General features: G+C 43.7%; 1 protein-coding gene across 2 annotated transcripts; it reads right to left on the reverse strand.

The window, feature by feature from the left end:
• Nucleotides 1-10,386: 10,386 nt before the first annotated feature.
• Nucleotides 10,387-15,699, reverse strand: LOC129704315 (gastrula zinc finger protein XlCGF57.1-like). Of its 2 annotated transcripts, none has more exons than XM_055647369.1 (2): nt 15,484-15,699; nt 10,387-12,740 (listed from the first exon to the last, which is right to left on the reverse strand). In XM_055647369.1, the coding sequence occupies exon 2, from the start codon at nt 12,453-12,455 to the stop codon at nt 11,061-11,063; it is 1,395 nt and encodes a 464-aa protein (XP_055503344.1). In that variant the 5' UTR covers nt 12,456-12,740; nt 15,484-15,699; the 3' UTR covers nt 10,387-11,060. The 2 variants fall into 2 exon arrangements, with proteins under 2 accessions (XP_055503344.1, XP_055503345.1); XM_055647370.1 differs by lacking the exon at nt 15,484-15,699 and adding an exon at nt 15,316-15,463.
• Between the last annotated feature and the right edge of the window lie 425 nt (nt 15,700-16,124).

The raw sequence follows: 16,124 nt of genomic DNA on the forward strand, positions 1-16,124 counted from the left end.
CCCACTTAGGAAACCTGAACGGAAACCTCTGGAGACTTTTCACCCCACCCAAGGTTGCCGTGTGATTCCCGGAGGTTGCAGGTAGTGGAAGCAGGTAGGGAGACTGACAAAAACCTCCGGGAACTGCACAGAAACCTTGGGTGGGGTGCAAAGTCTCCAGAGGTTTCTGTTCAGGTTTCTTAAGTGGGACAGGGGCTTAATACAGTATGTGAAAAATATTAATTTAATATTAAAAGAACCTTCTCTGTACTCCCTCTATGGCAAGAATGTCTTTTCTCAGATTAGGAGACCAAAACTGTACGCAATACTCCAGGTGTGGTCTCACCAAGACCCTGTACAACTGCAGTAGAACCTCCCTGCTCCTACACTCAAATCCTTTTGCAATGAATATCACATTCTGGGGTCCATCTCATCAGCCCCTGGGGGTTTAACTATAATTTGTTTGTGTACTTTAAGACATCCGATAACTTTTGATGCTACCATGCTACAAAACATTGCTCTTTCTCTCCAGGAAGTCTCCATCTACCATATCATTTCCTTAGTGAGTAATACAGTATGTGAAAAATATGAATTTAAGACCTCTCCCTAGCCTCTGGCCCCATAAAAGGATTGCCGCTTTGGACTCTACTCTTTCTATGGATACTCTCTTGTGCCTAACATACAAAAAAAAAGTGAGATTTTCCTTAATCTTGTCTGTCAGTGATTTTTTTTTTTTGCACTCCCAATTTCTTTAAATTCTCTACCACAATAACTATACTCGGCAGGGGTGTCTCCCATTTCTGTTCATCTACATCTGTCAAATGATTATTTTTCATCAAACTCTGGAAATCCCTTGTCATCCAGGATTCCTTATCTCACCATCCTTACCTTTCATCCGTGCAGGAACATGTTGCCCTGAACTCACTATCTCATTTTTCACTTCTACTGAAAATCCGGACTAGTTACATAGAAACATAGAAAGTAGGTGAAGGAGTAGGCCAGTCGGCCCTTCGAGCCTGCACCGCCATTAAATATGATCATGGCTGATCATCCAACTCAGTATCCTGTACCTGCCTTCTCTCCATACCCCCTGATACCTTTAGCCACAAGGGCCACATCTAACTCCCTCTTAAATATAACCAATGAACTGGCCTCAACGACCTTCTGTGGCAGAGAATTCCAGAGATTCACCACTCTTCGTGTGAAAAATGTTTTTCTCATCTCGGTCCTAAAAAATTTCCCCCTTATCCTTAAACTGTGACTCCTTGTTCTGGACTTCCCCAACATCGGGAACAATCTTCCTGCATCTAGCCTGCCCAACCACTTAAGAATTTTGTAAGTTTCTATAAGATCCCCCCTCAATCTTCTAAATTCTAGCGAGTACAAGCGCATAGTTGCATCATGTCCTGATACTGCCATTCCAATCAGGATGCAAGAGGATGCAGACAGTGGTGGACTAATCCCAAACCATCATGACCACAGGCCTCCCCACCATCTAAAGCAGTGGTTCCCAACGTGGGGCGTACGCCCCACAGGGGGGCAATTTGATTTTTAAGGGGGGCAATTGAGCGCGACTGAGGAGGTCTGGGTCCAAATTTTCGATTTTTATTTTTTTGGATTTTCCATCAGGTGCAATAGGCTGTAGTTTATGTTGCAGATGTTATTTTGAGTAAATAATTTTTTTGGGGTAAAAAAGGTCTTTATTGTGTAGTTATTACATAATCACCGCACCATCGCTCTTCATGCACGTCGCACGAAGCGCGCAAGGTCATGGGAGAACCTTATTTATTGAATTGGATTTAGAAATGCGATTCAAAGAGCTTTTGCTAAGTTACCCTTATAATATCTATTTCCTCCGTTTTCTCTCAAGGGAAAGCAAGGGGGGGGCATCAGGATTTTAGAGGTGATTAGGTGGGGCATGGCCAAAAAAAGGTTGGGAACCACTGATCTAAAGCATCTGTTGTTTATTACGGTGTTTACGAAGTACGTGTACTATGTTTACCTATCTGTTGTGCTGCTGGAAGTAAGAATTTCAATGTTCTCTTTTGGGAGACATGAAAATAAAACACTCTTGACTAATTCAGGCATTGTCTCAAGTTAGCAGCATCTATCAACACAATCCCCACAATCTGGGCTATGTCCTCTTCTCGCTGTTACTATTGGGCAGGTACAGAAGACAAGTCCCACACCACCAGGTTCACTTTTCTACACCCATTAAGTTCTTGAACTGGCCTGCACAACTCTAATCCTACCTCCGCAAACTGAACACTATGGACCAAATCCAGCACCACTATGAACTTTGTGTTAGAGAAGGAACTGCAGATGCTGGAAGGGTTTCTGAAGAAGGGTTTTGGCCCGAAACGTTGCATATTTCCTTCGCTCCATAGATGCTGCTGCACCCGTTGAGTTTCTCCAGCATTTTTGTGTACCACTATGAACTTGTTTTCTAATTATATATTTTTGCACTGATGATTTGTTTCTTGCAATCTTGTACCTTGCACGGTCTTTCAGGATTTATGTGAATTTTAGATTTTTCTGTGTTGTTTGAATCTACGTGCCTGTGAAGCTACTGCACAATTTTCATTGTACCTGTACCACCACTGTACTTGTGCATATGACAATAAACTCAATTCAACCTCACTTAAAAGATTCCATGTGTAGGAAGAAAAAGATTCCAACTGGTTGGATGCAATTCTACCACCAGGCGGCTGCTCCCAATCAACTTTTGCCATGTCCGGTTTTAAATAATTGAACCGGTTTTCTTCCAATTTTGGACCCTAACTTCGAACCATTCTCATCTCTATACTTAATTATCTTTAAACCTGCAATATCATAATCACTATCACAGTAACATTCCCCCACCAAAACCTCCACTACTTGTCTGACCTCATTGCCCGAGATAAGGTCCAGTGCAGCCCTGTATCTTTTAGGTCTTTGTCTTGACGTACCTCATATATTCTAACCTATCAATGTTCCATGTACTAAAATAGAAAGAGTCAATGTTAGGGAAATTAAAATCCTACACTGCTACAACCCTATTGCTTTTATACTGTACCTCTCTGTGATTTGTTGGGATATCTGCTCCCCAATCTCCCGCTGACTGTTGGGTTGCATGTAGTATAACACCAGCAAAGTGATTGCCTTTCCTGTTTCTTGGTTCCACCCATGTGGCCTCATTTGACGAGCCTTGAGTATTGTGGAAATGTTCTCCTTAAACAACATTGCAATGTGTGCTCTTCTTTTACTTCCCCCTCTACCATGCCTGAAAATTCTATACCCTGGTTCTTTCTACCACGTGTCCACAGTTGCAGCGATATCACATCCCCATGTGTTGACCATTGTTCTAAATTTATCAGTCTTAACTTTCAAACTCAATATGCAGTTTACATCGCCAGTCTTCCCACATAACATTCTCCTGGTGGTTCTGCCTCCTGGACTTGCTCATTTAATCTTGACTCCATCCCCTCACAAATTGGTTTAATTTTGCATCATCGTCGGCACCAATATCATTTGCTGAACAGCATGTTCCTGCACTGTACCATGTTATATGTTGCATTTTGGCACGGTAAACCAGGGTAGGACTTAAACAGTAAATGTTAGGGCCACAGGGACTGTTGTAGAATGGAGAGGCTGAGGGAGATTGCAAACAGCTATGAAACAAATAGGGTTGCCAGAGTCAGGGATTCTCAATATCTTAATAAAAATGGACTGCCAGAGGTTAAGGGCTTAGATGGGTTGGACAAGTATATTCAGGAAACTTTCCTCAGGCAGTAGGTAGGAGGCCCAACAACACAGTATGAAGCTTGACCTTCTCTTGGGGAATTGGGCAGGGAAACAGACTGAAGTACCTGTATAAGTAGGCAAGAACATTGACACAGCATCACAGTTCCATTAGCTTTAAATTAGTTACAGGATCAGGTTGGTTCATGACGTTAAGTTCCAAATTGGGGCAAGGCTAACTTTGATGATATTCGAGAGGAAAAGTTGAATGGAGTAGATTGTTTGTGGAAAAAGAGACATCTGGAAAGTAGGTGCTATAATACAGTGTGAAAGTGAGTGTTCAATGTCTGCATGTTTCTGTTAGAGTGAAGGGCAAGGCCGATCAAAGTAGGGAACACTAAATTACAAGAGAAATTGAGGTCAGGAAAAATAAGGAGGCATCAGTCAAGTATAGGCAGCTGGGATCAAGTGTATTCCTTGAGGAATATAGGGAATTGAGTTGACTGAAGAAGGAATCACGAGGGCAAAAAGTGGCCATGAAATAACTGGCGGATTAGATTAAGGAGATTAAGATTAAGGAGATTAAAATTAAGGAGAATCAAAAGAGCTTTTACAAGTATATAAAGGGAAAAGGGATAACAGGAGAGAATTGGGCTCATCAGAAACAAAACTGATGTTCCATGTGTGGAAAAGGCACGTTCCTCAATGAATATTTATCATCTGTTTATATCATGGAGAAAGACATGAAGACAGTGAGCTTGGGAAAGTTAATGACAATGACTTGAAGACAGTCCATATTATAGATGAGGAGGTGCTGGGCGAATTAAGGTACGCAAGACCTGTTAAGGTACGTAAATTTCCCAAGCCTGATCAAATATATCCAAGAATACTGTGGGAAGCCAGAGAAGAAATTGCCTGAGCTCTGCCTGAGGTATACGAGTCATCGTCAGACATATGCGAGGTGCCAGAAGACTTGAGCATGGCTAATGTTGTGCTTCGATTTAAGAAGAGCTTCATAAAAAACCTGAGAAGTTGTCTCTAATACATTTGATCGAATTTCTTAAAGAAAGAACCAAGAAGACGCAGTCTCTATAGATTTCAGCAAAACTTTTGAAAGGTTCTGCATTGTATGCTGCTCTGGAAGATCATATAGGATCCAGGGAGTGCTAGCTCACCAGAGTTCAAAAGATATTTGGACAAGCACATAAGTGGGGAAGGTTTGGAGAAATACGATTCAAATACAGACAAATGGGACTCTCTCAGATAAGCATCTTGTTGGACATGTTGGGCAAAAAGATTGGTTTCTGCTGGATAACTCTATGATTGGAATATCATAAATGGGAGGACATAAATGAATCTGATTTCATATTCATAAATGGCAGAACACGTAAATATGTAGTTAAATGGGTATTGGCACAGAATATAAAAGAAGGAAATGTATACAAGAGTTGTATGCAACACTGGTTTGCATGAGTACTATGGACATTTCTGGTCACGTTACAGCAAAAACGATGCTAACCAATGCTGTGAACCCTTGTCCCACTTAGGTAACCTGAACGGAAACCTCTGGAGACTTTGTGCCCCACCCGAGGTTTCCGTGCGATCCCCGGAGATTTTTGTCAGTCTCCCTAATGGTCGAAAGTGGTTTCCGCTTCGGTAATTTCAATGTGGTACCTTTTTTGGTTTTGTTTTAGTTTTTGAGATCCAGGGCGGAAACAGGCCCTTCAGCCCACCGGTTTGCGCCAACCAGCAACCCACACACATTAACACTATTTTATACCCACCAGGGACAATTTTTACATTTTTCAAGCCAAATAACCTATATAACTGTATTTCTTTGGAGTGTGGAAGGAAACCGAAGATCTTGGAGACAATCCACACAGGTCATGGGGAGAACGTACAGACTCCATTGTCAAACCGAGTATGACATTATCGAACCCGGGTCTCCGATGCTGTAAGGCAGCAACTCTACCGCTGCGCCACCGTGCCGCCCTTATCAAATGTCCCCTGAAATCCAAATCCACCACTCTATTACGCAAAAATGCTGGAGAAACTCAGCGGGTGCAGCAGCATCTATGGAGCGAAGGAAATAGGCGACGTTTCGGGCCGAAACGTCGCCTATTTCCTTCGCTCCATAGATGCTGCGCACCCGCTGAGTTTCTCCAGCATTTTTGTGTACCTTCGATCTTCCAGCATCTGCAGTTCCTTCTTGAACACTCTATTACGCATTCCAGTTGCATTCGCAATAAACCCTAATATAGTTAATTGTAAAATAGTTTAGTGTAGAGATATAGCATGGAAACAGGCCCTTTGGAAAAACGAGTACAAACGCTGACCATCCATCACCTGTATATTAGTTCTATGCTATCCCACTTTTGCATCCTACACACTGGGGGCAAGGTACGAAAGCCAATTAATCGACACACCTGCACATATTTGCAATTTGGGAGGAAACCGGAGCACCCGGGGAAAACACATGGAGTCACAGGGAGAATGTACAAACTTCACACAGACCGCCGTCGTAGTCAGGATCGATCCCAAGCCACTGGCCCGGTGAGGTAACAAGTCTATCACTGCGCCCAGTGTATCTCAGTTAATTGCTCAATCGTGTTATGTTTTATACCATTATGTTTATACTGTACATCTTCCATTTCCTTTATTAAGAAATACTGGCATTTCTCGTTTCCTCGTTCCTCCTCTGTGCAATTTCTTCATTCACCTTCACCTGTCTCTAACTGTTGTCACACCTTCTCTCCATCTGCGTTGTTCACGCTCCACACTCAAGGCACTCTTTGATCTGCCCAAAACTGGCTGGTGTCCCAGTTCAACGAGACATCTATAAGAGAATGTTGCCGACTGTCCAATTCCAGACTACAGAAGTAGGTGCTATGGGATGCATTAAAGCAAATGCTATGTGGGGGAGGACCAGTCGAGGGCCTACTGCTGCTTTCTAATGCTGAACATTGAACAAAGACCGGTGGGGACACCACACATGCAAATTACATGAATGGCAAGGGTATATTGTACAAATGTAGGTTCCAACATTACTGAGTATGACATTATCAAATGTAGTTTGTGAGGGATTTTGCATGGTTTTTGTATTTCAAATATTTTTTATCGTGGTAAAATAACTTTTACAATTTAAAAATTTCTCAGCTCTTAATCTCAACTTTGTCTTTCTTCCACGTCTTCTTTTGTCAGCAAAACAAAGGAAATTGTGATTGACTTCGAGATATGGAGCGGTACATCGACCCTAGAAAATATTGACGGCACTTAAGTAAAGTTCCACGGTGTAAATATCACCAGCAAGTTGTCCTGGAAGACCCATATCAAAGCAATGTCCCAGAAAGCACGCCAATGCCTCTGTTTTCTTTGAAGGCTGAAGAAGTTCAGCATGTCTCTAACAACTCTCATCAATTTGCACAGATGCACCGTTGAAAGCATTTTATCAGGATGCATCACCGTATGGTTTGGGAATGGCTCCATCAAAGACTGCAATAAATTGCAGACCCAGTTCAACGAGACAGACGCAAACCAACCTCCCTTCCATTTACTCCATCAACACTTCAAGCTGCCTCGGTGAGGTCTCACCCTAAATAGTCCCTCTTCTCCCCTCTCCCATTTAGCAGAATATCAATGAGACTAGATACAGAACTGTGCATAGTTTTGTTCTCCATACAGTATTTAAGGAAGGATGCGCTTGCAATGGAGGTAGTGCAGAGAAGATAAATCAGGCTGATTCCTGGTGTTTGGGCAGGTTCAATTAGTGCAACCTTACTGAAAGGAGTTGATTGGGTTGAAGCTGAGAAGCTATTGCCCCTTGTGAGGACATCTAGCCCTCAGGATTGAAGTTTCAGAATAAGGGGATTACCAATTTACGATGTAGATGAGGAATTTCATCTCTGAATTTCTCAACTACAGGAAGCTGTAGAAGTGGATCCATCGTATACATTCAATGTTGAGAAATATTTGAGCTTTTTAGGAGGGAAGCTGTTGCCAATGTTGGACCGATTCAGATCTAATTAAAAGGCAGAGCGATAAAACTTCACCCCGCTCTTAATTCTGCCCAAAAGTTAAGAATTTTAGAGGGAATGACGGCATGTTGTGTTCCACTATGAGGCACAGACTGATCCATGCTAGGAAATTCATTTCTTCAGCATACGAGCTACAGCTGTGGAATTGGAACTATTGATGAGATGCATCCTCCAGAAAAAGGAAGTACAACGCCCCTCTACATCCTGATTTCCCCCGTCCTCCACTGTAATCAATAATGGTATCCAACAGATATCTCTTCAATTTCCTCTACTGAATGACCACAAGGACAATCCCATTCCTGGGGTTGACCTACTATTTTGAGTACTTTCAATGAGTTGCTCTTTGCGCCAAAGTTCTCTGCACTTCCAATAGCACTGTTACGCACCAGAGGAATCAGTAATCTGTTTGCATTTGGAAAGGAAGCAGCTTCAATGGTTTCAATATCCATTGCTATATGTGTTTATAGTATTGAAGGTCGAGCTATAATCAATACATAGTAAGTATCCTTGTTATCTAGATGTTCCATAAATGTCAGCGGGGTCAGGGAGATGATGCCTTATATGGGTTTGCTGTGATGGCTGATAAACTGCCCTGGATAAAGGTCTGGGAGGCTGGAGTTGATATGTGCCATCATCACCAATTACTCAAAGTGATTGGTAGTCATTAAGGCATGCTACCTTGCCTTATTTTGCATCTCTTTCCAGATAATTTTCAATTTACTATCCCCCTTTCCGTTTGTTTTTAGTCATGCTTTAGTAGTTTTCCAAAATGTTCTCAATCTTCTGGCCAGTGGTCTTTGCAACATTCCGTGCATTCTCCTTTGATTCCAATACCATTTTCTAATTCCTTGTATTGATTTAGTCAGCATTACATCTCAGAAGAGTATATCTTTGTTAAGAATAATGAAGTGAAGCCTTAGATCTTGGTTTTTAATCTATTTCCCAGTGTACTTTAGCCTATGCCATTTTCCTACTATTACAGTTGGCTTTTATTAATTTTAAAACATTGATTTCTCCCCATCAAACTGATTATGCAATTTTATCATGTTTTGATAGAATTCTCAGTGCACCCTTTATTCTGATTAAGAAAGAACTGCAGATGCTGGAAAAATTAGGAATAGGCGACATTTCGGGTCGAGACCCTTCTTCAGTCTGAAGTTTGTTGCCTATTCCTTCGCTCCATAGATGCTGCCTCACCCACTGAGTTACTCCAGCTTTTTAGTCTACCCTTTATTATGAGTAGTTTATATTCCTATCTCATTCTACTTGATGAAACCAGACGAGTTCTCTGGTTACATCCAAAATATATTATTTGAAAAAGTTTCCCCAAATTCAGTAAACCCTCCCAATAATGGACCACCAATAATGGGGGGGGGAGGGTTGATTCATTATTTCCATAACGAAGTGAGCGGGGAAAGGTTTAGCCCAAGGCCAGGGAAGAAGAAATGCGGCATTGCGACTGGGAACTGCCGAGACCCCCGCCCAATACACGATGCGCCAGTTCTGGGTCCGGTATTCACGCCAACTTCATGCTGCTCGTTAACGACGCTCCCGCAAGTGAAAGCTACCACCACATGACACCAGCACGTTGTGTAACTGCCGGAAGTGGGGGGGGGGGGGGGGGGGGGGGTGCAATGGGTGCCTCAGTCCGCTATAACCAAAATGCAGATACGTTATTGCAAGGGTTTACTGTAAACGCTATCAACTTATCCTGAAGTGTACTTTACCATTTTGCTTTCTCCAATGTAAATGAAGATAATGTCACCATTATAACTGCAGCATCTACCATGTATGCCTACATAAGATCTTGCTATATATAGGCTTCTACAGTATTGCAACTATCAGGAGCGCTACAGAATACTTCCTCCTGTGGCTTCTTTGCTCTCGTACTGTGTGTAGTTTTAGTCTATTGTGTGCAGTTTTTGCGGAAGGACATTCTTGCTATTGAGGGAGTACAGCGTAGGTTCACAAGGTTAATTCCCGGCATGGCGGGACTGTCATATGCTGAGAGAATGGAGCGGATGGGCTTGTATACTCTGGAATTTAGGATGAGAGGGTATCTTATTGAAACATATAAGATTATTAAGGATTTGGACACGCTAGAGGCAGGAAACATGTTCCCGATGTTGGGGGAGTCCAGAACCAGGAGCCACAGTTTAAGAATAAGGGGTATGCCATTTAAATCTGAAATAAGAATTTCAATCATTTCTCATTAATGCATCCACCACCTTCATAACAGAACTACCCCACCTCCTTTTCCTCCCTGTCTACCACGTGAACTGAGTGTCTAGTTTGGGAGTCTGGTGCGAGGCATGCAAAATGACATGGCCAACCCTTCAAAGTGGAAAACAGTGGATTTTTCTTACTTATCCTTGCAGTAAATTTGGAGGGCTTTGCAGAGACAGTATTGCTGATATCATCCAGTGCCTTAAGTAGCCTGCTGTTATAGTCAAGGTTTAAGAAGTATACAGGATCATTGGGAACAGTACTGCCAAGTGCAGCTGTGGTGTACCGCAGAAGGAAATTAGTGGAGAGAGAAATATTTAAGTATTTTACGGAACACAAGAAAATATCCTAAAACAATGGTAAAATACAACGAACAGTGTCAAAATAAAACAGAAAATGCAACAAATATCTAGTCAAGTAGCAAATATGGAGTGAGAATCAGACTTTATTCAGAACAAATTAACTAATCTCCCATTCGACGTCTTTACTCAAAAAGGACGCACACACGTCCATCACATATCTGTAATGTTTCTTCACTGGGAGCATTATAGTACCTCCTCCAAAGCATTCACACCCATCCTAAAATGTATATATGCATAACTGTATACAAAATTCCTACCGGGCCAAAATAACATCTAATATTGGTTCTTTGTCTACATTTGTTTTACATCTTCTACTATCTTCTCCAGTTTTGTGTCTCACTACACAGATACAAGGAACTAGTACAAATATGACTGCAGATCATCATTGTTAACTTCACATGGAAGTCGTTGGACAGGTACATGAATAGGAAAGTTTTAGGGGGGTATGGGCCAAGCACGGGATTAGTGTAGATGGTAGATCTTGGTGGGCAGGGGCAATCTCCATGCTGTATGACCCTTTGCCGGTCACCCAATCCTGCCAAACCTTCACAAAATAAGTTGTACAATTCACAAGAGTCTTTTTCATAGATGAAACATCAACCTGTACCACAGATCAATGCCTTAAACCAATCTCCAATGTGGCAGTACTTTTTCGTCAATCCCAATTGTTCAATATCCTGATCATTGCAGAGGGTGGCCATCGGACATTTCTTGTACATCTCAAGGTCAGCCCGTAACATTAGGTCTCAACCTGTTCCACAACAACACTACTGGCAGCATCCAACCTTTCCCTTCTCTTATGAACTCGTTGGTGTTTCAGTAGGTGTTGTGACTGAATGAATCCTTTCCCACAGACGGGGCAGACAAACGGTCTCTCACCGGTGTGAACTCGCTGATGTTTCATTAGGTTTGACGACTGAGTGAATCCTTTTCCACACACGGTGCAGGTGAAAGGCCTCTCCCCTGTATGAACTCGCTGGTGTGTCAGCAGTTGGGATGTCCAAGGGAAACTCTTCCCACAGAAAGAACAGGTAAAAGGTCGCTCCCCTGTGTGAACACGCCGGTGCTTCGCTACCTCCTGTTTGCTTTTAAAGCTTCTCCCGCAGTCAGAACACTTGTAAGGTCTGTATTCAGTGTGAACCAGATGGTGTTTCAGCAGGTTGGATCTTTGCGTGAATCCCTTCGCACAGAGGGAGCAGACAAATGCCTTCAGACCGCTGTGACCGAGCTGGCTTTCCAAAAGGTGAGAATACTGGGTCAATTCCTTCTCCGGCGATGAGCTGGTGAATGGTGTCTCCCCACTGTGAGGTTGTTGATGCGACAAAGGATGGGGTGACTGAGCATTTTTTTTCTCAGGCACGGAGACCATGGGCGGTCCCTTCCCAATGGGGGTGCACTGTTGCCTCTCAGGGTGGGGATCCTGAACAAGTTCTTGCTCAGACACAGAGCAGGCGAGTGTCCTTTCCAGAGCGGGGCTGTCTTCGGGACTGCACCTATTTTCATTGTAAAAATAACCAAGCGGTCTCTCATCATTGTGCAAGAGTTGGTGCCTGATCAATATCTCGCAGCTTTTAAAGCTCTTCCCACAATCAGGGCATATGAACAGACTCTCCTCGTTATGTGTTAACCGGTGGGTTTGGAGGGCAGTTAAGTTAGAGAATCCCTTCTCACACAGGAAACAGTTGAACAGCTTCTCCCCAGTCTGTGCACACGTGTGCCTCAGAAGGTGGAATGATAGAGCAAATCCCTTCCCACAGAAGGAGCAGGTAAAGGGCTTCTCCCCAGTGTGACCTCGCTGGTGAGTCAGAAGGTGAGCTGCCTTAGTGAATCTGTCCCCACAGACAGAGCAGATGAATAGGCTCTCCCCAGCGTGAGTGTGCTGGTGCTTCAGCAAATGATTCCTACTTCTAAAGCTCTTCTCACAAGCAGGACATTTGAAAGGCCTTTTATCAGCATTAGTAAGTTGGCGTTTGCCGAGTTGGGACAATTGAGTTAACTCCTTTCCAGACTCAGAGCGCGCGAGCAGTCTCTCTGAGGTGTGACCGTGCAAGTGAATTTCCAGCTGCGATGGGTAACCAAATCCCTTGCCACAGTCCTCACATTTCCACGGATTCTCCATGATGCAGATGTTCATGTGTCTCTGCAGATTGGATGATCAGTTGAAGCTCAACCACATAAGCATGAGATTGGTTTCCACTCGGTCAAATTCAGCGCACCCTGGCACACCCAGTCAGGTTTACAGGTCTCAGTGCTCGCCAAGCCAAACTGATGCTTGGATTTTTCTATTACAGAAAGAAGCATTTACATTTCTCCCTCCACGTTCAGAGAACAAGATTATTCAGGTCCTGATGTTGCGATCCACTCAGATCTATGTTAGCTTTGGGTTCTCCAACTTCCAAACACTCCACCTTTTAAAATCCTGTAAAGAGATTTTACAATCATTACAATAGATGCAAAACACAAAATTAAAACACTGTAGTCGTTTTATTTTCAACATTCCTTCCTATTGTCTGGAATTTGTCTTCCAATCACACAGCTGAAATCCAAACCAATAAACTATCTCAAAAGTTTCCTTTAAGTTATCTTTTCTTTCTTCCTTGAGGGAGTTGACTCTGGATGGATTCTGCTCCACATTAACTCCACTAAAACAGTACTGCATTGGAGAAGGGCAGTTTGCAGGGGAATTTGATATTTAGGAAGGATAGACAGAAAGGAAGAGGAGGTTGGGTGGCATTGCTGGTTTGAGAGGAAATTAATGCATTTGTGTTTAAGAAGGAACTGCAGATGCTGGAAAATCGAAGGTACACAAACATTTTGGAGAAACTAAGCGGGTGCAGCAACATCTATGGAGCGAAGGAAATAGGCAACGTTTCAGGCCGAAATCCTTCTATAGCAAGGAGAGACATTAGCTTGGATGCTGTTGAATTGGTATGGGTAGAACTGCGAGATAGCCAAGAGCAGAAAACATTTGTTGGGAGTTGTATACAGACCACCAAACAGCAGTAGGGAGGTTGGGGATAGCAGCTACATATAGATTGTGCCAACAAAATTGGTAGCAGCGCTGAGGAGGAGAATTTCCTGGAATGTATACGGGATGGGTTTTTAAACCAATAGGTAGAAGAACTGACTAGAGGGCAGGCCATCCTAGTCTGGGTCTTGTATAATGAGGAAGGATTAGTTAGCGATCTTGTTGTACAAAGCCCCTTGAACAACAGTGACCATAATAACGTGGAATTCTGCATTAGGATGGAAAGTGACACAGATAATTCAGTGACGAGGGTCCAGAATTTAAAGAAAGAAGACCTTGAAGGCATGAGACGGGAATTGGCTATGGTAGACTGCCAAATTGTACTTAAAAGGGTTGACGGTGGAGATGCATGGCAAAGATTTAAAGACCGCATGGATGAACTCCAAAAATTGTTCATCCCCGTCTGCCGTAAAAATAAAAAGGCGGCTCAACTGTGGCTAATGAGGGAAATCAAGGATAGTGTTAAATCCACGGAAAAGCAATATAATTTGGCCAGGAAGCAGCAAACCGGAGGACTGGGAGAAATTTAGAACTCAATCGAGGAGGATAAAGGAGTTAATTAAGAGGTGGGGAATAAAAAGCATGAAAGAAATCTTGCGGGGAATATAAAAACTGACTCTGAAAGGTTCTTTAGATATGTAAAAAGGAAAAGGGCGGCCACTGTGGTGCAGCGGTAGAGCTGTTGCCTTACAGCACTTGCAGCACCAGAAACCCGGGTTCGACCCCGACTACAGGTCCTGTCTGTACGGAGTTTGTGCGTTCTCCCCGTGACCACGTGGGTTTTTTCCGAGATCTTCGATTTCCTCCCACACTCCAAAGACGTACGGGTATGTAGATTATTTGGCTTTGGGGATGTATAAAATATCCTTAGTGTGGGTCTGTACAAGTTTTCAAGAGTTAGATTTAGGGCTAAAGGAATCAAGGGATATGGGGGGAAAGCAGGAACGAGGTACTGATTTTAGATGATCAGCCATAATCATATTGAATGGCGGTGCTGGCTGAAGGGCCGGATGGCCTACCCCTGCACCTATTTTGTATGTTCTTTTTTTCTATTTCTGGGCCGAACATGATATCAAGTAAAATTAACCTTCTCTGTCTGCAAGTCACCCATATACCTACAGTCCCTGCATATCCATGTGCCCATGTAAAAGACTCTTAAACACCATTACGTATCTGCCTCTACCACCACCCCTGCCGCTCATTCCAGGCAACAACCACCCTCTGTGTAAGAAAAACTGTCATGCACATACTTAAACATTGCCCCCCTTCACTTAAGGCAATACAATTCAATCTTTAACATTCCATTCTGGCAAAAGGGTTCCACTCGATCATAATTACATATATTTTAAACAGGTCTCCACTGAAGCTCTGATGTTCCAGGGGAAAAATAAATTAAACAAAGGCTAAGGTGAAGAAGATAGAATTATTGGAGGGACTTTGTGAATTTATTTTTTCATCAAGTAGTGGTGGGAATCTGGAAGGCACTGCCAAAGGTATTGAAATTTTAAGTAGTATTTCGATCATCTTTTGAAATGCTCTGGCATTGAAGGCTACGGGCAGAGTGTTATAATTTTGACCAGCATTGTTAGCTACTCAATGGCCAACATGGACATAGTGGCCAAATACTTTTCAGAAGTTGATCGAAATACTACTTAAATTTTAACTACCCCAAGTTGTGCCTTCCAGATTCGAACCACTACTTGATGAAAAATTATTTCCTCAAACTCACTCTAATAATTGCTTGAAATATATGCATACATAGGGTGGAAACCTTTTGCCAGGGTGGAAATTTAACTTAGAAAGTCGCGCGTATTTGGGACGTGGGTAGGAAAGCGGAGCGGTCGCGGGGAGAAGGTGCAAACGCCACAGAATGCACCCGAGGTCAAGATGGAACCCGGGTGTCCGGCGCTGTGAGGCAGAGGCTGCACCATGCTCATGCGGTAAACAAAACAAAACAAGAACTCACCGCACGGTCCCCACATTTCTTCGCCCCCAACTCTGGCGAGATTCCCTTCCACTCCCACCTCACACACGTCAATCAGATAGATTAACCAATCGTTCCTTCTCCGCCCACAGATCCCGCCCCCTCTTTGTTCGCTCGCCAGGAACTCGGCGCATGCGCGCTACTGCTCACCCGTTTCCGAAGCAACGCGAGGCTGGTTCCACTATTGAGGCGGACGCGGGCCTGAGCACGGCATTGCAAGCGCTGCTCCTTTGCACCGATCCCGGATGCTCCCCTTCGATCAGCGTCCGAGGTTGAAATCGAGAAAGCGCCAGCTCCTCCCACGATCTCTCTACGAGCCTGCGCTCAACTCGCTCGCTCAATGACACTTGCACTGCACATGCGCGGGGGGGGGGGGGGGGGGGGGGTCGCTCGGGAGGTCCGCACATGCGCGCTCATTTCCAATGAACTGGTCCAATGAAAGGCACATCCTGTCGCGCGGGGTATTTCCGGTGGTCGCTCGGCTGCAAACAGAAGCAAAGACAGTCTATGATCTTTGATCAGAACCGCGCTGCACACAATGGTCCCCTTCGGCTCATCAACACCACGCCGAACGTTATGCTTATCCACGCTAACGCCCATATCCCTCCTCGCCTTTTATAGCCAAGGACGCGTCCAAATGCTTTTGGAGATTGTGTTGCATCTGCGTCTACTACCTCATCTGGTCGTTCGTTCCAGATACACAGAAAAAAACACTTCAGCTCGGTGGGGGAGGGCCACAGTCTAGGGTCCTTCCGCTGCTGGACATGGGGGGCACGGTATGGTGGAGACAC

This window comes from Leucoraja erinacea, chromosome 15 (assembly GCF_028641065.1).
Source record: "Leucoraja erinacea ecotype New England chromosome 15, Leri_hhj_1, whole genome shotgun sequence".
Classification (NCBI taxonomy): Eukaryota; Metazoa; Chordata; class Chondrichthyes; order Rajiformes; family Rajidae; genus Leucoraja; species Leucoraja erinaceus.

Bases quoted from the DNA above. Each gene is read 5' to 3' on its own strand.
- LOC129704315 (XM_055647369.1), bottom strand. From the start codon at position 12,455: ATGAACATCTGCATCATGGAGAATCCGTGGAAATGTGAGGACTGTGGC.